Raw genomic sequence first — 25,329 nt, forward strand, 5'->3', positions numbered from 1 at the left:
GAGACTCTAGAAAGAGTGCAGAGAAGAGCAACAAAGATGATTAGGGGACTGCAGACTAAAACATATGAAGAACGGTTGCAGGAACTGGGTATGTCTAGTTTAATAGAAAGAAGGACTAGGGGAGACATGATAGCAGTGTTCCAATATCTCAGGAGTTGCCACAAAGGAGAGGGAGTCAAACTATTCTCCAAGGCACCTGAGGGTAGAACAAGAAGCAATGGATGAAAACTAATCAAGGAGAGAAGCAACTTAGAACTGAGGAGAGATTTCCTGACAGTTAGAACAATTAATCACTGGAACAGCTTGCCTTCAGAAGTTGTGAATGCCCCAACACTGGAAGTCTTTAAGAAGATGTTGGATAGCCATTTGTCTAGAACGGTATAGGGTTTCCTGCCTAGGCAGGGGGTTGGACTAGAAGACCTCCAAGGTCCCTTCCAACTTTGCTATTGTATTGGTTTTTTTTAAAGAAAGTTAAAAAAAAATTAAATCAGTAGGAGCCAAGATGGCCCAAATCAGCAGCTCCTGAAAAATGCTCCCAACCTCTCACCCCTCTGGCTCAATCCTTTGACCTAAAAATGCCACCCAGAGGCAAGAGAATAAGAACCAGCCTCAACAATGATACTGGGACCTAAAACTCTAAACGATCTGACTATTTCCTTGGAACACCAGCAAATATATCTGATTTGGGGACATGCCTTTTTAAGGTCTGAATGGAAGACACTCACGTTTGTGAAGTTTATCTTCTGAACTGTGAAAAGTTACTTTTTATAAGACCTATTTTGCTCAGAAGCAGCCTATCAGTTACCCCCAGGTCTTCCTCAAGGCTGTTGAGCATTGGTGGAAAATCTGGCCACAAAGGACTGAGTAACATGATGATGTTTGTGTTCAAAGAGGATCTTGACATCTATCAGGTTGTGGACTATCCACAATGTATCTGTAGGTGGCTGGTAAGGCCTATATGGGCACAAAATGTTCTGCCACATGTCGTTCCAGCATTTGAAGCTCTGGCTTTGCAGAGTGCTCGCTTCTCTTGTGCTATGGTTGTTCTTCTGTCCTCATATGTCTAGCAGCCTTAGTGGATCGGCGCGCACCATGTGATGTATAATAGCTACAGAATGGGAGCATGTATCCATCTCTTTTGCCCTGTCTTTCCCAGTGGTCAGCTGATTTTCTGATACTTTTAGTAGGGGAATATTGCTGGTCCGGTTTAATCTATCAACTGAACGTACTGATCCGGTAGCCATTGGAAATATATTCCCTATCAATATTAAAGAAAGCATATAAGTTAAAGTATGCCTACTGGCTGGTTGGGAAAAATTGTCAAAAGACTATATTTATTTAAATCATGATTTGAATATTTAAACTGCTCCTGAGGATTAGGACCCCTCTCAAGTAGATCTTAGATCAAAAAGAGCTTCAAAGGAAAGAAGATGAGTGGAAAGCACAATTGACCAGTAAAGTCTATTCATGATGCCGGATTTTATCCTCTACTGTGATACTACAGATTAGGAAACTGTCCAGATTCTCCAATCATCTCTTTGCATTTTAGTCTACTACAAATTCCAGCCTAAATTTAAATTTCTGCCTAACATAAGCCACTGGATAAAAAGAGTGCATTAAAACTGGGCCTCTGATCTAGCTCAAAAATTTATTTTAGAATGAATGAAATAACGGCCATACTGCTATTTGTTTCAGCACTGCTAAGGTGCTGATAAGAACGGTTGGGTACATAATTCCAATGTTTCTTACTCTCAAATTCAGAAATAGTGTGTTATCCCTATCCAGAAACAGTTATTTCTACAATGCAAAATGGAGGATCTTTCACCTAACATCCTACTTCCCATCTCTATTCCTCTGCCATTATATATGGTACAAAACAGGGTTATAGCTGGACTAACCAAAAATGACTCTTTTTAAAATGTCTCTGCTAATTGTTTAATGTATTGATTTAGTGGCTCTCAAATATTCTTTGGAGTGGATGTTTTCATAAATAATGTTATAGATAATGTAAATTTTTGCCAGTTAATGTCTCTTTCCTGCCCTTTTTTCCTGCCCTTTAATTGTTTTTACCTGTTCTGACCTAGGCTTCCCAAGACCATGAAGAAGATTCCTCATCCTGGTAAAACCTCTTTTATTTAGGTTAAAGGGAATTCCTCTCCAGCAAAGTCCTGGCAAACAGTCTTTCATGAGATTTCACAACTACAGGCCTTTATCAGGCTTGGAGAGTTGCCAGACCAATATCTTCCAAACACCATGCTGCAGCAGCAATTATGTGGCAAGAAGTCAGGAACAGATCTTCACTCTAATGAATTGAAATAATTGTCTCCTACAAACTCCCCTCCCCTTTTGCTCCTCTTTATTCCCTAGGGGAAGGGCCATTTACCGTTCACCTGTGCTTTTACTCCCAAGTCAGCCCTTGTTCCTTAGCTGTTCCCTTCTCTTGGCAGTTCTGCACATGTGCACATCGGGAACAGGTTCCAGCTGTTCTTCTGCCCCACTGATATCCGACTCTAAAGGCAGCTGATAACTGTCATATGGCCCTGGTCCCATCTCTGTCTCTACTGCAGAGCACTCATCAGAGCCTCCCCCAGACTTCAGGACTGGCCCATGTTCCTCCCCAATCTCCTCATTGTCTGAGTCAGCCACCATTTCCACTGGTGGGCCACAACATTACTAGTTAATAGTAATGTTTTTTTATATTTCCTGATACTTAATAAATAATAAAATGATACAGGTACCAAGACTGATTTTGAACTGACTGGTGTATTCTTGCTCTGATCTGAATATAAGAATTGACTAGGAATTTGTTGGGTACAAACTAAACTGGAAATTTCCCTTAATCATTTCCCAACAAGAACTAGTTGAGGATTTCCAAAGTTCAGAATTCCACATCCTTGTTCTGGGGTTGAAGTTTCTGTGAGAATTTTACCTATGAAACCTTTCTCCTTGAAGGATGGAATGGATCCTGAGCTAGATGCTAGCTTCCTGTCAATTGGCACTTATTAAAACACACGCAAAAGTACTCTCAGGAAGAAACACCATTTTGAGTATGGAGAGAGTCAAAATAGTTGCAATAGGGAGGCAATATCAACTTGAATGAAAGCTGTGCGAATTGACCATAAACTACAATCTATTCAGACGGTTATTTGACCTGAATTTAAAGGAAAGTTCCTAACACCTCAGAAACCTTTGTTCCCAGGCTATTTTATTCTTTAGTAAAATAGCTACAAAATCATTAACTATGATAAAGACTGGTTTGAGAAAGCTACTGCACGCTAACAGTTGGATGGAACACAGAACAGCAACAGGTTGCCTGCCAACAGGTGATGTCATTTGAGTACCCAATGACATCTCTTAGAAATTAAATCTAGAATAAAAATGCCCAATTAGATTCCTTTATGATAATAATGTGGGCAGAATATCGAAGGGTATTTCCAGCTACCTAGCACTTTCTATTTTCACTTCCCTCATTTGCCTTTGAAGAAACACTTGAAAAGTCCAGCAAACTTTTTAAAATTCTCATTTCCCAGCCATCAACCACATTGCCACAACTCGGCTCCTGAGGCAATAAAGACCATGGAGGACGACCATATTCTTCTCCCACCAACTGGTTCTGCAAGACAACAAGCAAGGTATTTGTAGCTACCACTCAGCCCATTTCCTTGGGCTGAGTTTTGAGTGTCCAGTATTGCAACCTCCATTGTAATGAAAAATAGGGGACATTTGATGTAGGTGAGAAACATAATAATGGGGGGGGGGTGTGTCCTTCTGTAAAAACCCCAATGTCTCTAGAAACGTCTATGCTGATATAAGAAGGAATTAAGACAAGCATTGAAGTAGACCCTCAGTGCATTGGCCAAAGGCTAGTGGCAGTTTTCCATGCACAATGCCCTCCACCTGGGTTGGTTAACAATTCCTAGCATTTCACCCTATATGCCGGTGGTGGTGCTATATGGGAGGTAGCCTGTTCCAACTGGAGGGAATCTGGTGGCAAAAGTCACAGGCTGGGTTATATGGATTTTCAAAACGGAAGAACAGGAATCGTGGGAAGCTCTGAAGATGTAACATTATGAAAATTTACATGGAAATAAGCCCATTTTGTATTCACGGGGTTGGGTGAATAAATATGGGTGGGATTATATTGCTTAGATTGCTCTTATTTTTGTCTTCAACTATGATTTATTGAATGACGTATAATTGGCTTTACACTCATGCCGAGTCGTAAACTATGTTTTATAAATCACAATATAGTTCACGCTATATGCTAACTCAACCATATTTTGCCTTAGCACAATTCCGTTCCATTCTTAGCACAAGTTTATAAACCTTGTTCAAGTGTAGGCATATTTCTAACCTTGAAACTTTTAATGCTGGGCTTGCTTCATTAGCACAATCACTCTAGGGCAATCTTTCAATCTTATCGAAAAGTTTAGACACTGTGTTTGGTGCTTAAGAAAACCAGTCAGATTATAAGGAAGCCATAGTATTGATTATCAGTTTAACAATATATTAAGTTATGCGCTAAAACCAAATAAGTACTGGAGCTATTTTTTAATCACTGGCAATGAATTATACATTTTCTCTGGTATATCATCATTTTCAAATTTGTTTTACAATAGTGCTTTGGAAATATAACACATTTCTCTTTCCCTGTCCTTTTTGTTCCTTTCTAAGCAGTAAAAATGTTCACATTTTTTTGCATTAAAAGTGTCATTTTAAAACATATTTGTAGCCACGAATTGCCCTTTGCTTTTTATTATTATTTATTCTGCCCAGTAGAACTACTTTGTACATTTTTTAGAGCCAAGGTGGCGCAGTGGTTAGATGCAGCACTGCAGGCTACTGCTAGATCAGCAGTTCGGCGGTTCAAATATCACCGGCTCAGGGTTGACTCAGCCTTCCATCCTTCTGAGGTGGGTAAAATGAGGACCCAGATTGTTGGGGGCAATATGCTGACTCTCTGTAAACCGCTTAGAGAGGGCTGAAAGCCCTATGAAGCGGTATATAAGTCTACTGCTATTGCTATATTGCTATTTTTTTAAATAAAGGACAATATCATTTTTAGTTTTGCTCCCCAAAATTCATTACATAGGCATCTTACCACTTCTTTAAGAAAAGCTAAAATTCGACTATATTACTTTCATAACAGTCCTGTAAAATGTTCAAAGCTTCGTAAAGCAGCAGAAATGTGAATCTGAGTTCTCATAGTCCCAAAGCACATTTGTATTTTTTTACAGTGCCTAAAGTTGTATATTATGTCCTCAGATGCTGTGCAGTTTTACATGGTGAAAAATAATTCTTAATAAAGGAGACCATTTTTAGGGAATTATACCGCGGTAAAGCTGGCCACAGACACTATAAGACAAGCCAATAATCAAAGCAATCATTTAATAGATTCCAGATGATTAGCTGTTGCTAGGGTGAAATGTGTTCAAAAACCTCTCATCTATACTTCAGTTATGAGCACATTTTCTAACTCCCACTGAGTGCATGCTGGTATAACTTGCAGTTAAAATGCTAAACTCTCCACATTTTTTTTCTCCAAGGTAACACATCACAGTATATTCTGCTTTTGAATCCACTCTAACTTAATTTAAAATGGAAGACTGCCCAGAGTATACCAGGATACTCTGTCCTCAGAAGGAGGGTCTGTCCTGGGTAGTACTTAGGTGGGGGAGAAGTTGGGTGGGTTCCTGCCAGTTCTAACCTCTTCTATAGAAGAGGTTCCACAAATCTACAGTGCCGTTTAGAACCGGTTCCAGCTCCCTCTCCCCGCCCGTCCGCATATCATCAAGATAAAGAGCGAGAGGAGGAATTCTGGGAGTTAAAGTCCACAAGTCTTAAAGCTGTCAAGTTTGAACACCCCTGGGTTTTTTTTTCTAAAGGGTTAGGGCTGCAAGGGTCTTGTAACTTGACAGCTTTAAGATTTTCGTGCTTCAAATACCAGAGTTGCTGAGCCAACATTTTGGTTGCTAAGCAAGAGCGTTGTTAAGTGAGTTTCACCACATTTTACAAGTTGGCCACGCCCATCCAGTCACATGGCTGGCAAGCCACTGCCACCTGGTTACATGGCTGGCAAGCCACTCCCACAAAGCAGGTCACACCTACAGAAGAGGTTCTAAAAAGTTTTGAAACCCACCACTGGGGAGAACCACCTGGTATTTCTAGATTAGGAAATTGAAAGAACATTCTGGAAGAAAGCGAACCACACCAGTAATGCTGCCAAGTATGCAGTCACCAGAAATGCAGTTAGCTGAGGGCGTTGTCACCTTTAAAAACTTACTGATATTGATGTAAATAAATCTTGAACAATTAGACAGTGTGTTTTTATGATAATTATTTAAATCATAAGTGGAATTATTTAACCTGCAGAAGACCTCTTCCCCCAGTTGTTATGTCTGTGGCTTCAGTTTATATATTTCAAGTAATTTTTTCACCTCTTTTCCAGAATTGTCTGGAAACAACATGACCACCTTAGCAGCAAGCAGACCTAATAATATTTTACAAGGTTAAACTAACCTGCTAGTTCGGAAACCTTAGACTGAAAGTTCTTCTTGATTGCTTTTTTTTTTTAAAAAAACCTGCATATAAAACTTGGCATGTGGAAAAGGCTCTTCTAGGATAGTGATGTCAAACATATCCATCTTTTTTTAAAAAAAACCAGTGACTTTTAATTCCAAAAGTCCTTCTTCTGACGCCTTTAGCTGCCTCTATAATCAGTGAATATATGTATACTGATTGTTCAAAACTCCACCTGTTTTTTATATGTCGCACATCTTGATTTTATTTTATTTTAAAAATGACATTCTGTGGACTTCGTTGGAGCAGTTACAAAGTGCAAAACTACAAGGGAGCTAGCCAGAACAAAAACCTTGATTTGTTATACTCCTTGCGTTGTGCTGGCAAACATTTCTTTGCTTTCGCTTTCAACTTCTATTTTGCAAGCAACAAATCCAAATTAATGAATCATATAAAGGTCTCTTGGGAATTTCTCAAGTTTGTTTTTGGACTAGGTTATTTTGTGAGCTATGCGAGAGGTAAGATACAGGGGAAGATAGGGGTTTTCTGTAATTTGATAGGGGACTTTTTTTATTGGCCAGGTGTGATTTTCTGCCTATTCCACTGTTTCCATTTTGGTCTGTGTTATACATATAAAAACAAAAACCACACCTTTATCTTGCAATGTTTGTTCAGGAGGGTGTTGGTAGATTGTTTACTTAATTGCCTCTATACTAGGCTTCCAAAGGGAGGGAAGGGAGGGATTTCCATGAGGGAAATTAATCCTTTGGTGAAAGGGGAAAAATACAGATAATCTTTGACTTACAACTACAATTGACCATCACAATATTTCTGTTGCTAAGTGAGCCATTTGTTAAGTGAATTTTCCCCATTTTATGACCTTCCTTGCCACATTTGTTAAGTGAATCGCTGCAGTTGTTAAATTAGTGATACGATTGTTAAATGAATCGGGCTTCCCCATTGATTTTGCTGGTCGCAAAAGGGAATCATCTGATAGAATAGAACAGAACTTTGTTGTCACTTTAAATGTATGCTAATCAGCATTCATTAAAATGAAATTTTGTTGCATTCAGCTCTTAAAAGATAACCATTATAACATACACACACACACATATGACACAGAAAAACATCATAGTCTAGTTCAAATGTGTACATATAAATAGTGGGGGAGAAAAGAATCTTGCAAGTTTATACCAGATAGATGACGAAGGGAACAAAGCTGTTACAGAATCTGGTAGTCTTCCTGGAAATACTTCAAAACCTCCCCCAAGAGGGGAGCAACAGAAACAGACCGTGAAGTGGGTGTGCAGGTCTCTGACAATGCTTTCAGTTCTAAGCACAAAGCTTATAAGCAGTATCCTGAATAATGGGAAGCAAGTTTCCTACAATCACCTCAGCTGTCCTTACCACTCTCTGTATGGACTTTCTCTCTGAGGCACTGCAGCCACCAAACCAAACAGTGTTGCAGTTTGTTGAAATGTTGTCAATCGTGTCTCTGTAAAAAGTGGCCAGGACAGAAGAAGAAAGATGTGCTCTCCTCATCCGATGCAGGAAATGCAGATGCTGGTTTGCACACTTCACTAAGGATGTGTGGAGAGATTAGTTCAGATTGTTAATTATCTGCACCCCCAGATACTCAATACGGTTGACCACCTCTACAGCTGCATCCTTGATACTGAGGGAAGTATGACTATGTCAGCTCTTTCTAAAATCTACAGTGATCTCCTTTGTTTTATTAACATTTAGAACCAGGTTACTTTTATTGCACCAGTCCACCAGAATTTTCACCTCTTCCCTATTGTCAGCCTGGATAAGACCCACCACTGCCATGTCATCCGCATACTTCACAATATGATTCGTAGCAGATTTGGCACAGCAGTCATCAGACATCCAGGTGAACAGTAGCAGACTCAAGACATAACCCTGTGGGGAACCCCTACTCAAGGAGATGGAGATGGAAACTTTTCTTCCAACTCGCACGAACTGGGACCTATCAATAAGGAAATCAAATATCCTATGCTTGTCCCAAGGTCGAAAAAGGGGATCCCATGACACTGCAACCATCATAAATATGAGTCAGCTGTCAAACTCCTGAATTTTGATCACGTGAACATGGGGATCCTGCAATGGTTGTAAGTGTGAAAAACAGTCATAAATCACTTTTTGTAACTTTGAACGGTCACTAAACGAACTGTTGTAAGTCAAGGACTACCTGTAATGACTTCATTTGCTCTTTCTCTATAATTCTTTCTAATTTTTAACAAAATCATAAGGGGCTGGATCACCGAGTCATCTGCTATCACAACTAACTTGGTAATTCCTGCAACAGGCAGAGCTCTGCATTATAAATAGCAGAAATGTCAAAGCAACATGTATCTCTAGCAGAATCCTGCAGATGTGCATTCATCACCACTTAAATGCAGATGTTTTGTACAGGACCTCCGGTTAGAGAGGGAGGGACAGACATTAGGATGGCTGGGTGAGTACTGACACACACCTCTTATATTTGGCAGCAATTCTTGCGGCAAGGGGACTGCCTACACTATCTTTTCTCTCCTGGGGGTCTTGCTCCTCGCTGGCCAGGCTGTGACCGTCTACTTTGTGTATCAGCATGACAACCAGATCACCAAGCTGAACAAGAACACCCAGCAACTGAAACTGGACTCCCTGACCGGCAGCATCTCTAAAAGTTAGTCAGCTACCCCCCAACCCACCCCTTCTTTTCACTTTCAGCTGCAGAGCGCAAAGATGATGGATGGACCTTAGACAAGGTTTACTTGTGACATCTTGTTTGCAGTTGCACAAGCTCCTTGTGATCTCTTTATTTAATCCTGCTTGGAAAAAAGCCATCTGGTAGGAAAAGGGATTTTTGAAAGTAATTTGTGGTTGGGTATGAAGGACAGGGTTTCCGACTCAAAGAAAGCTAGTCAAAATTTCTGTTGGGCACACTCACACATGCACAAAGGTAAACATGTCCTTGTCATGCTTCAGAGATTTGTCTTGATTACAACCAGGGACTCAAATTCTTATGTCCCTGGTTTGACACACGTATAAGAGTAGAAGGCATTTGTGAACGCTCTTATGTTTACCCCTTTCGATATGCATATTAAAACTCTCTTTCTTCCCACAGATGTCCAAAGATCAGGCCCAAAGATGGCAATAGCCAATGTGATGCCTTTGGCCCTGAATGAACCTGAGGTAAAGAGAACAGACACTGATCCTTTCCGTTCCATGACTTATTGTTGTCTATCTGTGTTGGATTCAGTGGTGGGATTCAGCCAATTCACACCTATTCGGGAGAAGCGGTTGTTAACTTTCTAAGCAGAAGAAGACATCTCATTTTGGTTTTTTCCACTTTAAAGGCTACTCCTGTAAGGCAGGAAAGAAACATTCTGGTATTGTTTCTAGCCTAATCTTTATTGCTCTGTTTACAGAAACTGCCTCTCCAGTTACATTGCAATAAGTAAGGCGAAGCGCCCATCGACCTGAGGGATGTTGAATTGGCGACGCCCACACAGTCACATGACCACTGAGCCACCCACCCCCCTCACAGTTGGTCATTGGGGCAGAGAACTGGTTGTTAAATTATTTGAATCCCATCACTGGTTGAATTCCCAATAGTTCCTCTTGAACTATTTCAATGGGCAGTTCTGCAACTTGTGAAAAACTGCCTAGTTTTAAAAGTTCACCTTTCACAGCACTTCAACCAAGGGTTATGTAGTACTCTCAAGGCAACACGTTTGTTTTTGCACAAACTTTCATGGATCATGGTTACACACAATTTAGAATTGTTTAGAACTTTGCCCACAAAGTGTATTTAGAATTGATACACACAAAGTGAGGCAACCATTATGTTTAAATTATCTTAGTCCCTCCCTTCTTCTCTTAGGATCACAAGAATAGACCCCCCACCCCCACCGCTACTGTAATTCCAGGGTCAAGGGAACTCCTTCTAATTTCCTCCTTTCCTGGTATAAATCCCTATTTTCTTTTTTACAGTTTTTGCAGATGGAAAAGAAGCTGACTAATAGCACCGAGGATCAAGTCAAACGCATGCTCTTGGTAAGGGGTCTCGTCTTGTTACTTTTGCGTTTGTGACAAAGCATTGTGTCCCGATTGTGGATACACCAGCAAATCTGCATCCAGTGATGCATGAAAGCTTGAGAGAAAAGGCACAGCGTACACCACACGTTGCTGTATTCAAACTCTCTCTCTCAAGGTTGTGGCTCCTCCTTGAGCCTCTACCTTCCACTCAGCATCTAATATTCATTAAGTCTGTGATGGCGAACCTATGGCACGCGTGCCACAGGTGGCATGTGGAGCCATATCTGCCGGCACACAAGCCATTCGCTCCAGTGTGCATGTGCACACTGGCCAGCTAATTTTTGGCCTTTTGGGGGGGGGCCGAGAGGGAGGCGGAGAAAGCTGTTTTCACCCTCTCCAGGCTTCAGGAAAGCCTCTGGAGCTTGGGGAGGGTGAAAAACAGGCCCAACAGACCTACCAGAAATTCAGAAACGATTTGTTTCTGGCTTCCAGGCGCCCTCTCCCCCCGGGGGGTTGGGTGAGGCCGTGTTCTCCCTCCCCAGGCTTCAGGAAAGCCTCTGGAGCCTGGGGAGGGTGAAAAACAGGCTCAACGGGCCTACCAGAAATTCATTTTTGAACTTCCAGTTGGCCCACTTTTCACCCTTCCCAGGCTCCGGAGGCTTTCCTGAAGCTTCCTGGTACCAAAAACAGAGCATGTTTCTAGCCTCCGGAGAGCCTCCAGAGTCTGGGGGAGGCCATTTTCGTCCTCCCAGAGGCTTGAGCAAAGCCTCTGGAGCCTGGGGAGGGTGAAAACTCCCTCCTCCTCACATGGGTAGTGCACGCATGGGGGGGGGGGAGGCAGTGTGTGCATGCGTGGGGATGGTCTCGTTCGTATGCGCAGGTGGGTGGGGCGCATTGCATTATGGGTGTGGGGCATGCATGCTCATGCTATTGAACACATGCACACAATTTTGGCACGCAAGGACAAAAACATTCGCCATCACTGTGTTAAACTATTTTCCGCAGAAAATTTGTCCTTCTTCCTTGTTAGAATCATATCTGAGACTTCATTACTTTTATAAATCTCATTAATCGACTTTGCTTTTCAAGCAGTGAAATTGACCAGTGAATGTTTTCTCCAGACATGAGAATCAGCAACGATCCTTGACTGCATGATACATACAATCTGTGGAGTAACTGAAACTCAAAGAAAAATGGGAGAGGGAAGGGCCTTCTTTAGTGAATCTTACAGAACGTAGCAGTAGCTTCTGCCAAGATCTAAGGAAGCTGCCGATGGAAGCAAACTTTTGGTGCACCAGTTTGTTCCGGATAAGTTGATTAGCATTTATTTTTCTCTTTAAACAACAAAGCACAAACTGTAAGTCTGTGCTGGTTTTTCACAGTCAGGCGTGTAACTGCTTTGGACCTTGACCAAAGAGTTCCTCTTGCCAAGTGCTTTCACTTTAACTCTGCAAAGAGAGCTGTATTTTTTATTTCAAGTTCCGCTTTTGCTTGATCTGTGTGCTTTAGCACCACTCCCCAGCCTAGGTATTCCAATGTATTCAAAGTTAATTGTGCTAGTTGAGTGAGATGGATATTTTCAAGACCTCTTTGGCCTATCTGCTTTTCTTGGGATGAGAGTTACATTCAGATTTTGGAATCCCACTGAGACAGATTGCCAGCACCATTGAGTAGACCAGGCTAGGAAATAAACTCTACAATTAGCTTTAGCCTCCCTTTAGCTAGGAAGGTGAAATCTACTCTGAGGTTGGATGTAATAACAGTCGCTTGCCACAGTCTCATTGTGCTACACTGTCCCTCTCTTCCTATAATTCAGTGAATTAGGGAGGTCTATGCCTAAGCCTCTTCCTACTGTCATCTCTTCCTGGACTTTAAAAATGTTTCAGCTTCTTTTGTCTAGGTAGCAGCTGCATGCCTCCATCAAGGTCAGCTTCCTTGCTCTTTGCAAGGAAGAGAATTTAGGAAGTAAACTGGAGGGAGGAGAACTATGGGTTAGGGATGCCAGCAACCCCTATCCCATCAACTCCTTTTCTGTTTTAAATTACCATTCAGAGGGATGAAGTGGCGATCCAGTCCCAACGTACAGAACTGTTGCAGTCATGTCTAGATGATCTCACAGATTAGGGCACTTCATTAAATTGTTGAAACCAAGTTGCTCATAATGTGTAAACTAAGCCTAGTCTTCACACCTGGTTCACACAACATGCAAAGTCATCACACACTTTGTTGCTTCATTTGGGCTAAGCATGTTGCATGAAACTGATACCAGTTGTTTTAGTATGTCATAGTTAAACAAATCATACCCTGTTTCCCTGAAAATAAAAACCTCCCCGGAGAATAAGCCTAATCGGGCTTTTGAGCGCATGTGATAAAATAACACACACCCCCAAAATAAGCCCTCCCCTAAAACATTTAAACGCATACGCAGCCGGTTCCCTCCATTTCCTGGGGGGAGGGGGGAATATGTTCCACATGCCTCATATGCACTTGCCATCCATGCGGAACAGCCTTGTGGAGGCCGCTCCCGTAAACCTTAGCTACTGCGCCCCTTCTCTTAGTGGCAGACGTAAAAAGAGCAGTAAGCCCAATGATGCTAGGGCTGGCAAGAGCGTACCAGAAATAAAGACAGAACTTCTGGCCCTCTCTGTATCAGCTGATCTGTGGGCTGCAGGCTGAGGTTAAGGGGCCCCCTGCACCTCAAAAATAATAAGACATCCCCCAAAATAAGGCCAAGCGCTTATTTCGGGGGTCAAAAGAATTTGGGTGGAAACTTGGTAGTTTAGCAGAGCATGTGATTTCATACATAATCCTGAACCTAAACATATTAAACATAGCTGCATAGGCTTAGCCACATCATAAGCCGAAATGAAAAGAAAAAAAATAATCAGCATACGAACCTGACCCTGGTACTCTTGAATAACAGCCCTTCTTGTACTGAAAATATGTCTCTTTCTTTAGCGAGAAAACCCAACCAGAAATTTTCCTGAATTAAAAAGCAACTTCATGGAAAATATGGGACACCTGAAGATCCACATGGGTTACAATGACTGGAAGGTAAGTCTCTATCATTCCTAGAGTCCTGTTCCTCCTCCTTGGATGCTACTAATTTTCTTTCCTGAACCTTCATCCCTCTTCTCTGATTCTCTCATTTTCTTACCAAGACCTTGGACTGCCTTATTCTGATTTCCACTGCTACAGGAGGGCCAAGTATAGTCCTACCAGAAATCCTCTGCTTTTCTACCTTCCTCTCTACTTACATAAGAAACACCTGCATCTTCCTATGGATCTTCAACAGCCCTCTTTAGGAGATACGGATTGTTCTCCAAGGGGTTACCAAGGAGGGGCAGAACAATGGTGGCCTTAATTTAATATAATTAACCTTCAGTAACGATATCTGGTCTGTTTTCAGGAGTTTGAAACCTGGATGCACAAGTGGCTGATCTTCCAATTGGCCCAAAAAGCGGATAACGAAAAAGGTATGCATGCTAGACTTGTAGGAAACAAACAAGTTTTAAGCGTGAAGTAAGCATGAAATTCTTGGAAGCAAAGAATGAATCCGTTCACCTCAGAGCAGATCGAAGTGTCATGTTCTACTTGCGCTTACCATCCTAAAGAAGTGTAGGAAATGAGTAGGAACAGCAACAATATTCTAGAAGGCATTCCCAAGTGTCGTGATGTTACCAAGCTTTGTGAGGAAAGTTAAATACTGAGGTATATGCAGAAAAGCCAGAGGGTTTGTCTCCCCCCTGTCCCATTCTATGTAGCTTTGCTTATTTCATAGTTTAGGATCAGTGCCGTACAGGTAGTCCTCGACTTACAACCATTCGCTTAGTGACCATCTGAAGTTACAATAGCACTGAGGAAACTGACTTATGATCGTTTTTCACCGTTACAACCATTGTGATCAACATTTGGGCCCTTGGCAACTAGCCTGTGTCTATGACAATTGCATTGTCCTGGGGTCGTGTGATTTGCAACCTTCTCAACTGGCTTCTAACAAGCAAAGTCAATGGGAAGAGCCAGACTCACTTAACAACCACATGGTTCACTTAACAACTGCAGTGATTCACTAACAACTGGTTTGCTTAGCAACGGAAATTTTGGGCTCAGCTGTGGTTGTAAGTTGAGGACTACCGTGCATTATAGTAATGAAGAAAGCCAATTGCAGGAAGATGCCTTTGGTGCGTCCAATCAGCAATAGCAAAAGCACTTAGACTTATATACCGCTTCACAGTGCTTTACAGCCTTCTCTAAGCAGTTTACAGAGTCAGCCTATTTTCCTCAACAATCTGGGTCCTCATTTTACCAACCTCGGAAGGATGGAAGGCTGAGTCAACCTTGAGCTGCTTTTTTTTTTACTCGAAGGAAGCCACGTTCTATGAAAGAATTCAAAGGCACCATCTTGTAAATGCAAATGAGTGGTGTGGTGGCCTAGAGGTGGAGCTCTCGCCTCACAACCAGGAGGCTGTGAGTTCGATCCTCGGTAGAGGCAGATATTTCTCTCTCTGGGCACAATGAGAATGTATCTGCTGAACAAAACTCCACATTGGCAACAGGAAGGGCATCCGGCTACTAAACACTTAGCTCCATTCAGTTGCCCAGACTCCACCCCGCAAGGGGTTATAGGGTCATTAAAAGAAAATGATCTTGTAAATGAAAATCTCTTGTTCTGTTGCAAAAGGAATTTTGCCATTTCCACAAATTCCTTCTCAAGTTGCAGCTCTCCGTCCTACGCGGTCCTCCCATCTTCCAAACTAGCTGGGATGGAGAGTTGGAAGAGGAGAAGCTTCCTTCCCAGACAGACTAATGAGTGGAAACTAGATGAAAGCTTGGTTCTTTTCTCAAACAAGCCAAGGCAGGCCCTTCACTCGAAGCCAATGGCTTTTTAAGATGCAAACATCTTTTTAATTGATGCCAAGGGTACGGCTCCTCTCTTCTTGCCAATGTTGGTTGAATTCAGTATTCTTATTGCCAGCTGTAAAATTATATCAGTGCGTTATTCTGTCCTTTTCAGTTCCTTTTTGCACAAAATAAACCATTTGCCTTTGGCCCTTCAACAATGCATTTCTGAGAGCAAGCTATCCAGGGGGGTTACTGAACGATGTGCCAAGGAATATTGCCGTTTGGGTATAACTCATTGTGTAAAATATTCAAATCCCTTCTTGATGTAAATTGGCCGGTGTCTTAAGCTGGGATGAAAATGTCCGTCTTTATTAGATATCTACATTTATCAAGAGTCCATGTCAATAGCAGATTAGGGCTGATCCCAGTGAGCAAGAGAACAAGAAGGATCACAAGGGTAAGAAGGATCATAAGGGTAGAACAAGAAGCAATGGGTGAAAACTAATCAAGGAGAGAAGCAATTTAGAACTGAGGAGAAATTTCCTGACATTAATCAGTGGAACAGCTTGCCTCCAGAAGTTGTGAATGCCCCAACACTGGAAGTCTTTAAGAAGATGTTGGATAGCCATTTGTCTGAAACTACCTAGGCAGGGGGTTGGACTAGAAGACCTCCAAGGTCCCTACCAACTCTGTTATTCTATTCTATAACATGGAAACAGTGGCCAAACCACTGTTTTCTCTTGTTATCCCATCTTCTTTGTCAGTGCTCTCTAACACCCATTGAAGGAACCGCTTTGAACCCATTGGACATCATTTGGGGAGGGGGGGGGGATTGTCTTTCTGGATCAATTAATACAAATTAATTTTGGAACAGACTATTTATGCAGTACTGATTGTTTTACTACTACAGGGTGTTTGACTTGGGAATCTTTTCTAGCTGAAGCTCCTTGCCTTTCTACAAAGAAGAGGCAATGGGCAGAATGTACACAGTACAGGTAGTCCTCGATTTACAACCGTTTGTTTAGTCACCATTCAAAGTTACAACGGCACTGAAAAAATGACTGATCACCAGGTTGCACACTTACGACCGTCGTAGCAGCCCCACGGTCCTGTGATCAGAACTGACTCATATTTATGATGCTTGCAGCGTCCTGGGGGGGGGGGTTTCCACGTGATCTCCTTTTGCAGCCTTCTGATGAGCCAAATCAATGAAGAAGCCAGTTTCACCTGGCAAACGTTTGACTAATTTAACTATTGTAGTGGTTCGCTTGACCACTGTGGCAAGAAAGGTTGTAAAATGGGGCAAACTTGCTTAACAACATACATTTGGCTTCACTTGTGGTCTTAAGTCGAGGACTACCTGTTAACTTATTGAGCCTGCTTGGTTGATGAGCTTTACATGCTGTAGAGCCCAGAACTTAGATGGAAAGAGAAGAAAAAACCCTGGAAGTCACCAAGCAGAAGAATGTGTTTCTCCTCCCTCCTTCTCCCTCTCTCTTTCACACGCACACATACATACACACACAGCAATAAATGATTCATTTAATACTTCAGTTACAAACTAGAAGTTGCATCTGGAGGAAGGAAGGCCCAAGGTGCAAATTAAGAGCCTCTTCAATATAATTTAAAACCCACGGGAACATCTTAGGCCTTTCAGCAATTCCCCTCCGTAAATGATTCAATAATAATGCTTCAGTAAGTTCAGTCACTTTATGCAACTAACTTGAGCACCAATCTTGTGTTTAAGAAGAATTCTTCCTTCTGTGATTTCTGCAGTTTTTGAAATCAAACCCAGTGGCTGAGGTTTTCAGATCAATTAGCCGCCCAGCAGTCATCAACTACTGCCCCCATTAGCAGGATTTATATTAATACTACCTCCATTAGACTACTCATTAGTGTTTGCTCTCATTAGGCTAAATGGCTTCCTTGGGAGCCATCCCAATGAAATAGCTGTCATAATTAAAGTGGCATATTGTTACAAAAAGCATTATTTCCTTACCCTTCCCTTCCCTTTGCTGTAGCTACAATGGAACATGTTTTGATGATTAAGGAGTAGCCGACACAGTCAGCCATAAGTTAAAACTTTACTTGGAGCTTCCAGGCTGCTTATGTGTGATGCGATGGCTATGCAGTAGACTTGCTTGCTCCCTTCCCTTCCAATGTGCATTGTGTATGCAAAAGCCCCACTGTCCTTGGAAAAGGACTATTGAATGCTTCTCCCCGAGGGACTGGCTTTCTGGCATGGAGTTGTGCCACATTCCGAGAAACACTTCATTTCTGAATTATGCTCAATATATAAATTTATCATGTTTAATTACACCAGCATTGGAGAATGGCATCTCTTCAGACAGAGTTGAAGTACAACTGCCACCACTCCTCATATATATTTTTTTAAAATTTACATCCCAAGTTAAAATACAAACTCCAAAAGAAAAAAAAAAGGACAAGGCAAAATGATAAACAAGACAAAAATTGACATAAAGCAACAACCAAAAACATACACGCATATTGTTCCCCCCTAGCTGAATACTGATAAATATATTTCAACAATAGTTCTCCCCCTTGCAAAACAGGCCCACAGTTTATGAACTTCCACAACTCTATTTACCCAAGCAATGTGACATCTATCTACTGTAAAAAAAAGAACCCTTAACAGGTAAACTCAACAGCAAAGGTAAACTTTAAAGTCCTCTGTTGAGGTTTGAGGTTTATTCGATTTATATGCCGCCCTTCTCCCAAGGACTCAGGGCGGCGTAAAAGAAACACATACTACAAAAGTTAAAAAGAAATTAAATAGGATATCCCCAAACCCAATTAAAATTAACAATGACACATTTTTTTAAAAGAATTCAAATTAAAATTAACAATAATCAATACTTTGATTTGTTTTGTTCAGGCCAGGCTGTTAACAATCAAATGTTATAATTAACTCACAGAAAGTCCACAATGACTTCTAATCTATCATACACCACTGCAGTCATTAACTCTGATTTGTCCAGGATCACGTATCCTAGATCAGGGGTGTCAAACACGCGTTGTCATGGCATTGTCACATGATGTATCATGACTTTTCCCCCTTTGCTAAAACCGGGTGTGATCAAGTGCGTGACACATCTGGCCCGTGGCCCATGAGTTTGACAGCCTTGTCCTAGATATTTGACAACTCCAACCATTCCTGGCCCTTCGTGGACAGCCATTTTTCTGAAATAGTATAGGGTTTCCTGCTTGAGTAGGGGGTTGGACTAGAAGATCTCCAAGATCCCTTCCAACTCTTGTTGTTCTGTTATTGTCCTTGCTGGGTGAGGCTGAGGGGAGCTTGCACCACAACCTGCACTAAAGGCCATACATTCTGTATCATCATATGTGCTCTTCTGAAGACAAAGGATGTGATTATTGTGATTTACAAGTGCTTTAAAAGGATAGGAAGAGTCCTGGCAATCAGCTATAAATATTAACATTTCCTTGGTTCTCCCCCCCCACTTTTTTTTAAAGGGAAAACCAAGTGCCAGAAAGAAGAGTGTGTTAAAGGTGTCCATCCAGGAAAATTATGTGCCCATTGTGATAAAAAGGGGAACTATCTGCCTATGCAGTGCCATTCCGGCACCGGCTATTGCTGGTGTGTCTACAAAGATGGCACCGAAATTGAGGGCACTAAAATCAGAGGACGTCCAGACTGTACTGGTAAAGAGGTTCTTTCTGCTTGCTATCAATGAGGAGAGTTACTCATGTGATGGTTATGCTTATGAATATTAAATTTGTTTGCCACCCATCTTGCAGTCTGAAGCAACTCTGAGTTGCTTACTGTGTGATACAAATATCCAGACAATTAGAAATATAAGAACATATAAAAATTAAACTAAAAATCCATAGGTTTGGAGTGGAGAAGTGGGAGCACCTTCTCTGCTCATGCACTACCAACCACCTCCAGCCAACAGCTTTTCCTTCAGGGCCTCATAGCCACGTTTTAAGGTATTTTCTGAAGGCTAAAAAAAAGAGAGAAGGCAGATTTTACCTCCTGTGCAAGATATTCCAAAGAAGAGGGCCATGGCAGAAAAAACCCTTCTCTTGGATCTTACCAGCCAAATTCCTTGGCTGATGGGATCTGCAGTAGGCCCCTTTGCAGCACGAATGGGATCCCACCGGGAAAAGGTGGTTCCACAGATATCCTGGATTCATGCTTTAGAGCAGGGATGTCAAACTCACATTGTCATGAGGGCGTCACGTGACATATTGGGATTTCCCCTTCGCTAAACCAGACATGGGCGTGGCCCATGATGCATCTGGCCTTGGGGCCTGGAGTTTGACAATTAGAAATATAATTGACAGCCCTGCTTTAAGATAATAACCAACACCTTGAATTGCACCTGGAAGCAGATTGGCCTCCAGTAGCTGAGGCAAGGAGGTTGCTACACACCAGGGAGGCTGGTACAGCAGCAACACTCCCATTTGATCCTGGCAGCCTAGTCTCAGAAACAGGGTCTCCCATCTGGAAACGTGGGGAGCATGGTCCCTGAAGGCCAAAAGAGATTCTTGAATGATAACTGCCACTCCCCCTGTCCTGTGGCCTTGGTTGGTGCCAAACTCCCCCAGGGTACATCTCTGAGAGGGTCTGGGAGTGAGTTCAGAGGGCTGGAACACGCCACTGGTCTTAAGCATAGGTGGCATCTTCCCCTGCAAAGGCCTGCCCTTTGGCTTCCATCTATATGCCCCATAGCCATCATCACTTGAATGAATGGCCCCATCCATTTTTAAAGCTTTTGTGCATACATTTTCTTGATGCACAATGCAATGATATTTCATCAAATACGAGTTGCTGGCAGCAATTGCATTGTCTTTATTAGTTTTATAAATGCTTTTTTAAAAAACCAACCATAGCCAGGCGACTATCAGTAGCTATACCAGATTTGTTAGCAAATTTTTTTTTAAAAAAATCACTTTAACGTAATTTCTGTTGCTTGAGGTAAATCAAGTTTAGTTGTGTTTTTTAATGGTACTAAAGCCATTTTTCTTCAGTGAGATTATATTTGTTATCAACACCCCTAATAAAAATGGCAAATTGAGTCATATTTGTAGCATTACTACTTTATCTACTTCCAAAGCATAAAATTTGAAATTACTAACTTTACTCTCCAAATCTCTTTCGATAAATAGAATTTTCTATTTTTTGCAATTTGCCTGGCTATAGTACAGTGAGACAAACTGATTTTAGAAAAATCCATTAAAAAAAAACCCCTAAGATAAATTATTTCTGCCATACTTGCCATAAACTGCTTAATAAACTCACCATTAGTAAATGGTTTCAATTTTTTTGCGATCAGATTTTCTACCACATAACTATCAAATTAGTCGTAAATTTGTTTTAAAAATGGTTAGATGACATGCTTTTTTCAGTTCCGCTATTTTGTTTTTACAAAACATCCCTTGATATGTATCGAATTTGGCAGCGTGTTTTACATGTCTTTCTAATTTGTAATCTTTAAAACAGACACAATTCCCTGCAAATTAAACATAGTGCCTTATTATTTGTTTTGACAAAAAAGTATTCAACTCTCCATTTTTCGTTGAAAACTCTTTCTCAATTTTATTTTTTTATGGTTCTGGGTTTTTTTTGACAGGATGTTGAAGCTGTGATTTCATAAAAAAAGTAACCATTTATTTTCCTAAATAGTGATGGAGCATATGTAATTATATCAATATCATGAGCAAAGAACTATTTAATTAATTTTTGCACCACTCTACCACAGTTGCTAAAAAGCTATTTTAACTTATTATTTTGTGAATTAATGCAGTAAACCCAAGTGTAATAATTAAATCAGGAAACCTACATGTATGCTTCCCAACAAAAAACTTAAGAATTTTTTTTTGCTGGATTAATAAACATCTGTCTTCACAGGCACACACACACATTATATTATCACACACATATAATTTGTTACCACTGCATTTTACTTGCCAAGCTGCACAAGCAAATGTAATGTCTGACACACATGGATTTCTATTCGACTATGTGTGGTGGGCACAGGAGGTGAAGATAACACAGCTCAGTGCCCTCCTGTACAGAGTGTTCAATTGTTCCCTATGTAGTCCATACTTGACTACTGTGCAATTGAGTCATGAAAAATATAGCTAAAAATCACGTAATGTTAAAAGTGTACATCTTGGGGCTGCATTACTAGCTGTTCAGGGTTGTATATGAGCCGTAGGTTGGACATGCCTGATCTAGACCATGCTAGGAGTGTTCCAATACTTGAGGGGCTGCCCCAGAGAGGAGGTGATCAACCTATTTTCCAAAGCATCTGAAGGCCAGAGAAGGAATAATGGATGGAAGCTAATTAAGGAGAGATTCAACCAAGAAATAAGGAGAAATTTTCTGACAGGGAGAACTCTTGATCAATGGAACAGCTTGCCTTCAGAAGTTGTGAGAGCTTCATCATTAGAAGCTTTCAAGAAGAGACTGGACTGCCATCTGTCAGAAATGGTATAGGGTCTCCTGCTTGGGCAGATTGGACTAGATGACCTACAAGGTCCCATCCGACTCTGTTATTTTGTTGGACCAAAGGGAGGGGTTGTTGGTTAATAGACAAGCTAAACTAGGATTATAGGTATAGGTATTTTCTCCTGATCAGAGAAAAGCTAGTATTTGTGTGCCAATAAAAGATCAGGAGGCTTTTTTTTAAAGCCAAGACAGCTTCCTCCCAGGTTTAAACAATGAGTCAGAGTTCCTTGAAAAGGAATAGCTGAAGATTCTGAAATACACACAATAAAGGAATGTTGGTAAAGATGAGAACATTTGCAGATATAGGGATTTGATTAGGAAAAAGACAGCTACATTTGTTAATGACTAGACACCCTTTAATATTATTTTTTTCCTGAAAATGGAAAAATATGTAATTTGGGATTTATGGGATTAGAAAAAAATAGAATATGGAAAGAAGGAAGCGATGATAGAACTAGAGAGATGGAGGACAACATATAAACGCATTTATAACAGCAGTAAAGATCAGAAGCCACTTCTTTATATCTTTTTTCTTTTATCTTTTCTCTTGTATTCCTTTTCTTTTTAAAATTTGTACTGTTTTTTCACTTTGTAAAACATTTATTTATTTATTTATTTATTTATTTATTTATTTATAGGGATAACTAATCAGAGTGGACCACCAGCCCGCCCCACTCGCCGCCTCCCTGCAATAAATGCAACAAAAGCCCCCCAAGGTGGTAACATTTGTTGCACTGATCGATTCTTTCAAATTAAGAAATAGAAGTTTTTAGTCTCTTTAAATGTGTGAATATTTTGTCTTTGCAGGCATTTTGGATCCTGAGAATGCGACCTATTCTGGAGACCAATACTGATGGATCTTTTCAGGTGACTTGAGGAGAACCCTGTTCAATCTGTGCAGAGGGCTCTGTAGGGCAGGGGTCTCCAACCTTGGCAACTTTTAAGACTTGTGGAACTAGTTGGGAACTAGCTGAGGAACTCTGGGAGTTGAAGTCCACAAGTCTTAAAAGTTGCCAAGGTTGGAGACCCCTACTTTAGGGCAATATCCTGCTTCCCAAAATGCTTAGCTACAGATAGCCATGGCAGCCTACCACAACTTAATATCCTTTAGATGGCTGGATGTTCTGTTTGCACGCTCTTTGGCTTGCTGGCTAGGAACTGCCTTGAAATCCCAGCTATATGGAGAGACCAGGTTAAGTAGGGCTTGGCTTAGGGCTATAAAGGTCTATTTTATTTATTTATTTATTTATTTATTTATTTATTTTGTCACTCATGTACAAGATAACAGGATAAGAATAAACATGAATAAGAACACAGGAAATGGGTGCAAATAAATGGGGACATTAGGACAGGGACGTTAGGCACGCTGCTGCACTTATGTATGCCCCTACTTATGCACACCCCTCTAAAGGACATAAGCTCCATAGCTATAAAGGACATGCTGTAAGTTCCATAACTCTTTAACCATACTCATTTCTCAGCTAATGCTGCCCACCTGATTTAGAAAAAGTGTACCAATATCAAGGCTAGTAGTAGCAATTTGCGTCTTACATTATCTACAAATATCTACCATGCAATAAAGAACTGCAGTTCAAATGTTATTCTGAAGAAAAGAGGGAAAAATATCTTGGTTACGTCCAGTTGGCCTAATACACTGCTGGATGTGTAGGTTTCACAGATTCCATGCTATGTTTTAGATGCATGTCCAACTAGATTGCAGAACATATAAATGTCTTTATGCTTCATAATGCTGGAATAACAGTTTTTTTTTAACTATATGCATGTGTGAAGAACAGATGTACAGATATAAAAGCTAAACAAGCAACTTCCTTGAATTGGTTTCATCAAATTTATTGAACTGGCACCGTAAATATTTAGAGCTGTGCATTAAATAAATGTCGTGTAGAATAACTTGAAGGGGAAAAGGTCAGAATAAAAGGAGCTTGTGGCAAATACATGGGTAAGTTGAATAATGCTACAGTAATCCATAGGATATGGTTAAAACATATGATTGGTTTGGTATCTTGAAAATATGATGTGGACTTTCCCACTTTAGAGACCAAGCTAGACTCAGACTTCTAAATAATAGCTTTGTTTCTTTAACTACTGTGGTTACCATTCTCATTTTTTCTTCTTTTTTCTCCTTAGAAAATATGAAACAAGGAAGCCAGCACATTGGCCTAAGAAAGCCAAATTGTCTTCAGCTTTTTTCACTTTTGCTTGGATGCTGATTTCAAGGATTACTGTAAAAGGAATCTGCTTCTAAATTTATCAGTTTAAGAATTATCTTTAAATGAAAAGGAAGGTAGCTTAATTATTACTGTCAACAATGCTCAGTACAGAATTATTCTTTTAGAAAAGTGACCTATGCTTATCAAGAACAACAAATAAGAAATTAGGTATTTCCCTGTATAATCAGTTCATGCCCACCCTCCTCCCATTCTGATGGTTAATCAGTTAAGATCACTCAGTGCAAATATTTCAACATCAATCCTGTTCCACATGCCCACTTACCATCAAATAGGAATTTAACATACGACAAAGATGCCATTTCTCCAAAATGCTTTCTTTGCAAGGTTTATTTCCCTCAGATTGCCTCTCCTGATTTTACAAAGCCCACCCATTCATATCATTATTTACTTCATTATTTTCTCAACCTTGGCAGCTTCAAGAAGGACTTCAACTCCTAGAATTTGAAGTCCACCCATCTTGAAGCTAACAAAGTTGATATGCGCCAATTCACTATATTTTATGTGAATGATTAGAACAAAATCTCTAAAACAACATTCCTGAATTGGCGTCTTCCAGATGTATTATTACAAGGTCAGAGATCTAGGCCAGCATATTTGATGTTACTCTTCAAAACAGTGTTTCTTAATCATGGCAATCTAAGATGTTTGGGCTTCAACTGAGGCAAGAATTACTAAGGTGGAGAAATGTTCTGAGGATTCTGGGAGTTGCAGTCATCTGGCAGACATCAGGATGGGACACAGTATCTTACAGGGGAGACATCCTTACTTCCAGAAAGACCAACTTTACTAACTGGATGGCATAGGTAGCATGTTTTTTTCCTCCAAGAAAAGCTTAGTAGAGTATTAGATTTTGGCCTGCTGACGTGTATTCATGCTTTCTTTAAGAATATCCTTAACATAATCTTTAGAATAGTTATTGAGCAAGTTAAGATAAGCAAAGAAGTCTTTAAAACATACTTCTAATTGATGATAGGCTCTCACGTTTATACACCAATCATAGTCTATGGTCTGTTAATGATGCACACTGAATATATAATCACTGATAACAAACTAAGATGATTTTAATTGTAAGCTTTTGCAAAATAAAAAAGTAACCAATTAATGAAGCACTCTTCTGCTGAAGCGAATGATTTGACCCTTTCACATTCTAGCAACGCACAGGCTGCCAGAATATCC

General features: G+C 40.7%; 1 protein-coding gene across 3 annotated transcripts; it reads left to right on the plus strand.

Moving 5' to 3' along the window:
* Positions 1–3,437: 3,437 nt before the first annotated feature.
* Positions 3,438–25,259, plus strand: CD74 (CD74 molecule). 3 transcript variants are annotated; one of them, XM_087709445.1, is made up of 10 exons: positions 3,438–3,632; positions 9,033–9,208; positions 9,650–9,717; positions 10,519–10,581; positions 13,522–13,617; positions 13,973–14,039; positions 18,898–19,086; positions 22,540–22,620; positions 22,709–22,768; positions 24,050–25,259. In XM_087709445.1, exons 1-9 carry the CDS (start codon positions 3,577–3,579, stop codon positions 22,753–22,755), a joined length of 843 nt encoding a protein of 280 aa, XP_087565571.1. In that variant the 5' UTR covers positions 3,438–3,576; the 3' UTR covers positions 22,756–22,768; positions 24,050–25,259. The 3 variants fall into 3 exon arrangements, with proteins under 3 accessions (XP_087565571.1, XP_087565572.1, XP_087565573.1); XM_087709446.1 differs by lacking the exon at positions 18,898–19,086 and having other exon boundaries at positions 3,440–3,632; XM_087709447.1 differs by lacking the exons at positions 18,898–19,086; positions 22,540–22,620 and having other exon boundaries at positions 3,441–3,632.
* Positions 25,260–25,329: the final 70 nt, after the last annotated feature.

Source organism: Thamnophis sirtalis, unplaced genomic scaffold, assembly GCF_051295495.1.
Source record: "Thamnophis sirtalis isolate CommonGarterSnake01/CBP01778 unplaced genomic scaffold, rThaSir2_p1.2 scaffold_3, whole genome shotgun sequence".
Classification (NCBI taxonomy): domain Eukaryota; kingdom Metazoa; phylum Chordata; class Lepidosauria; order Squamata; family Natricidae; genus Thamnophis; species Thamnophis sirtalis.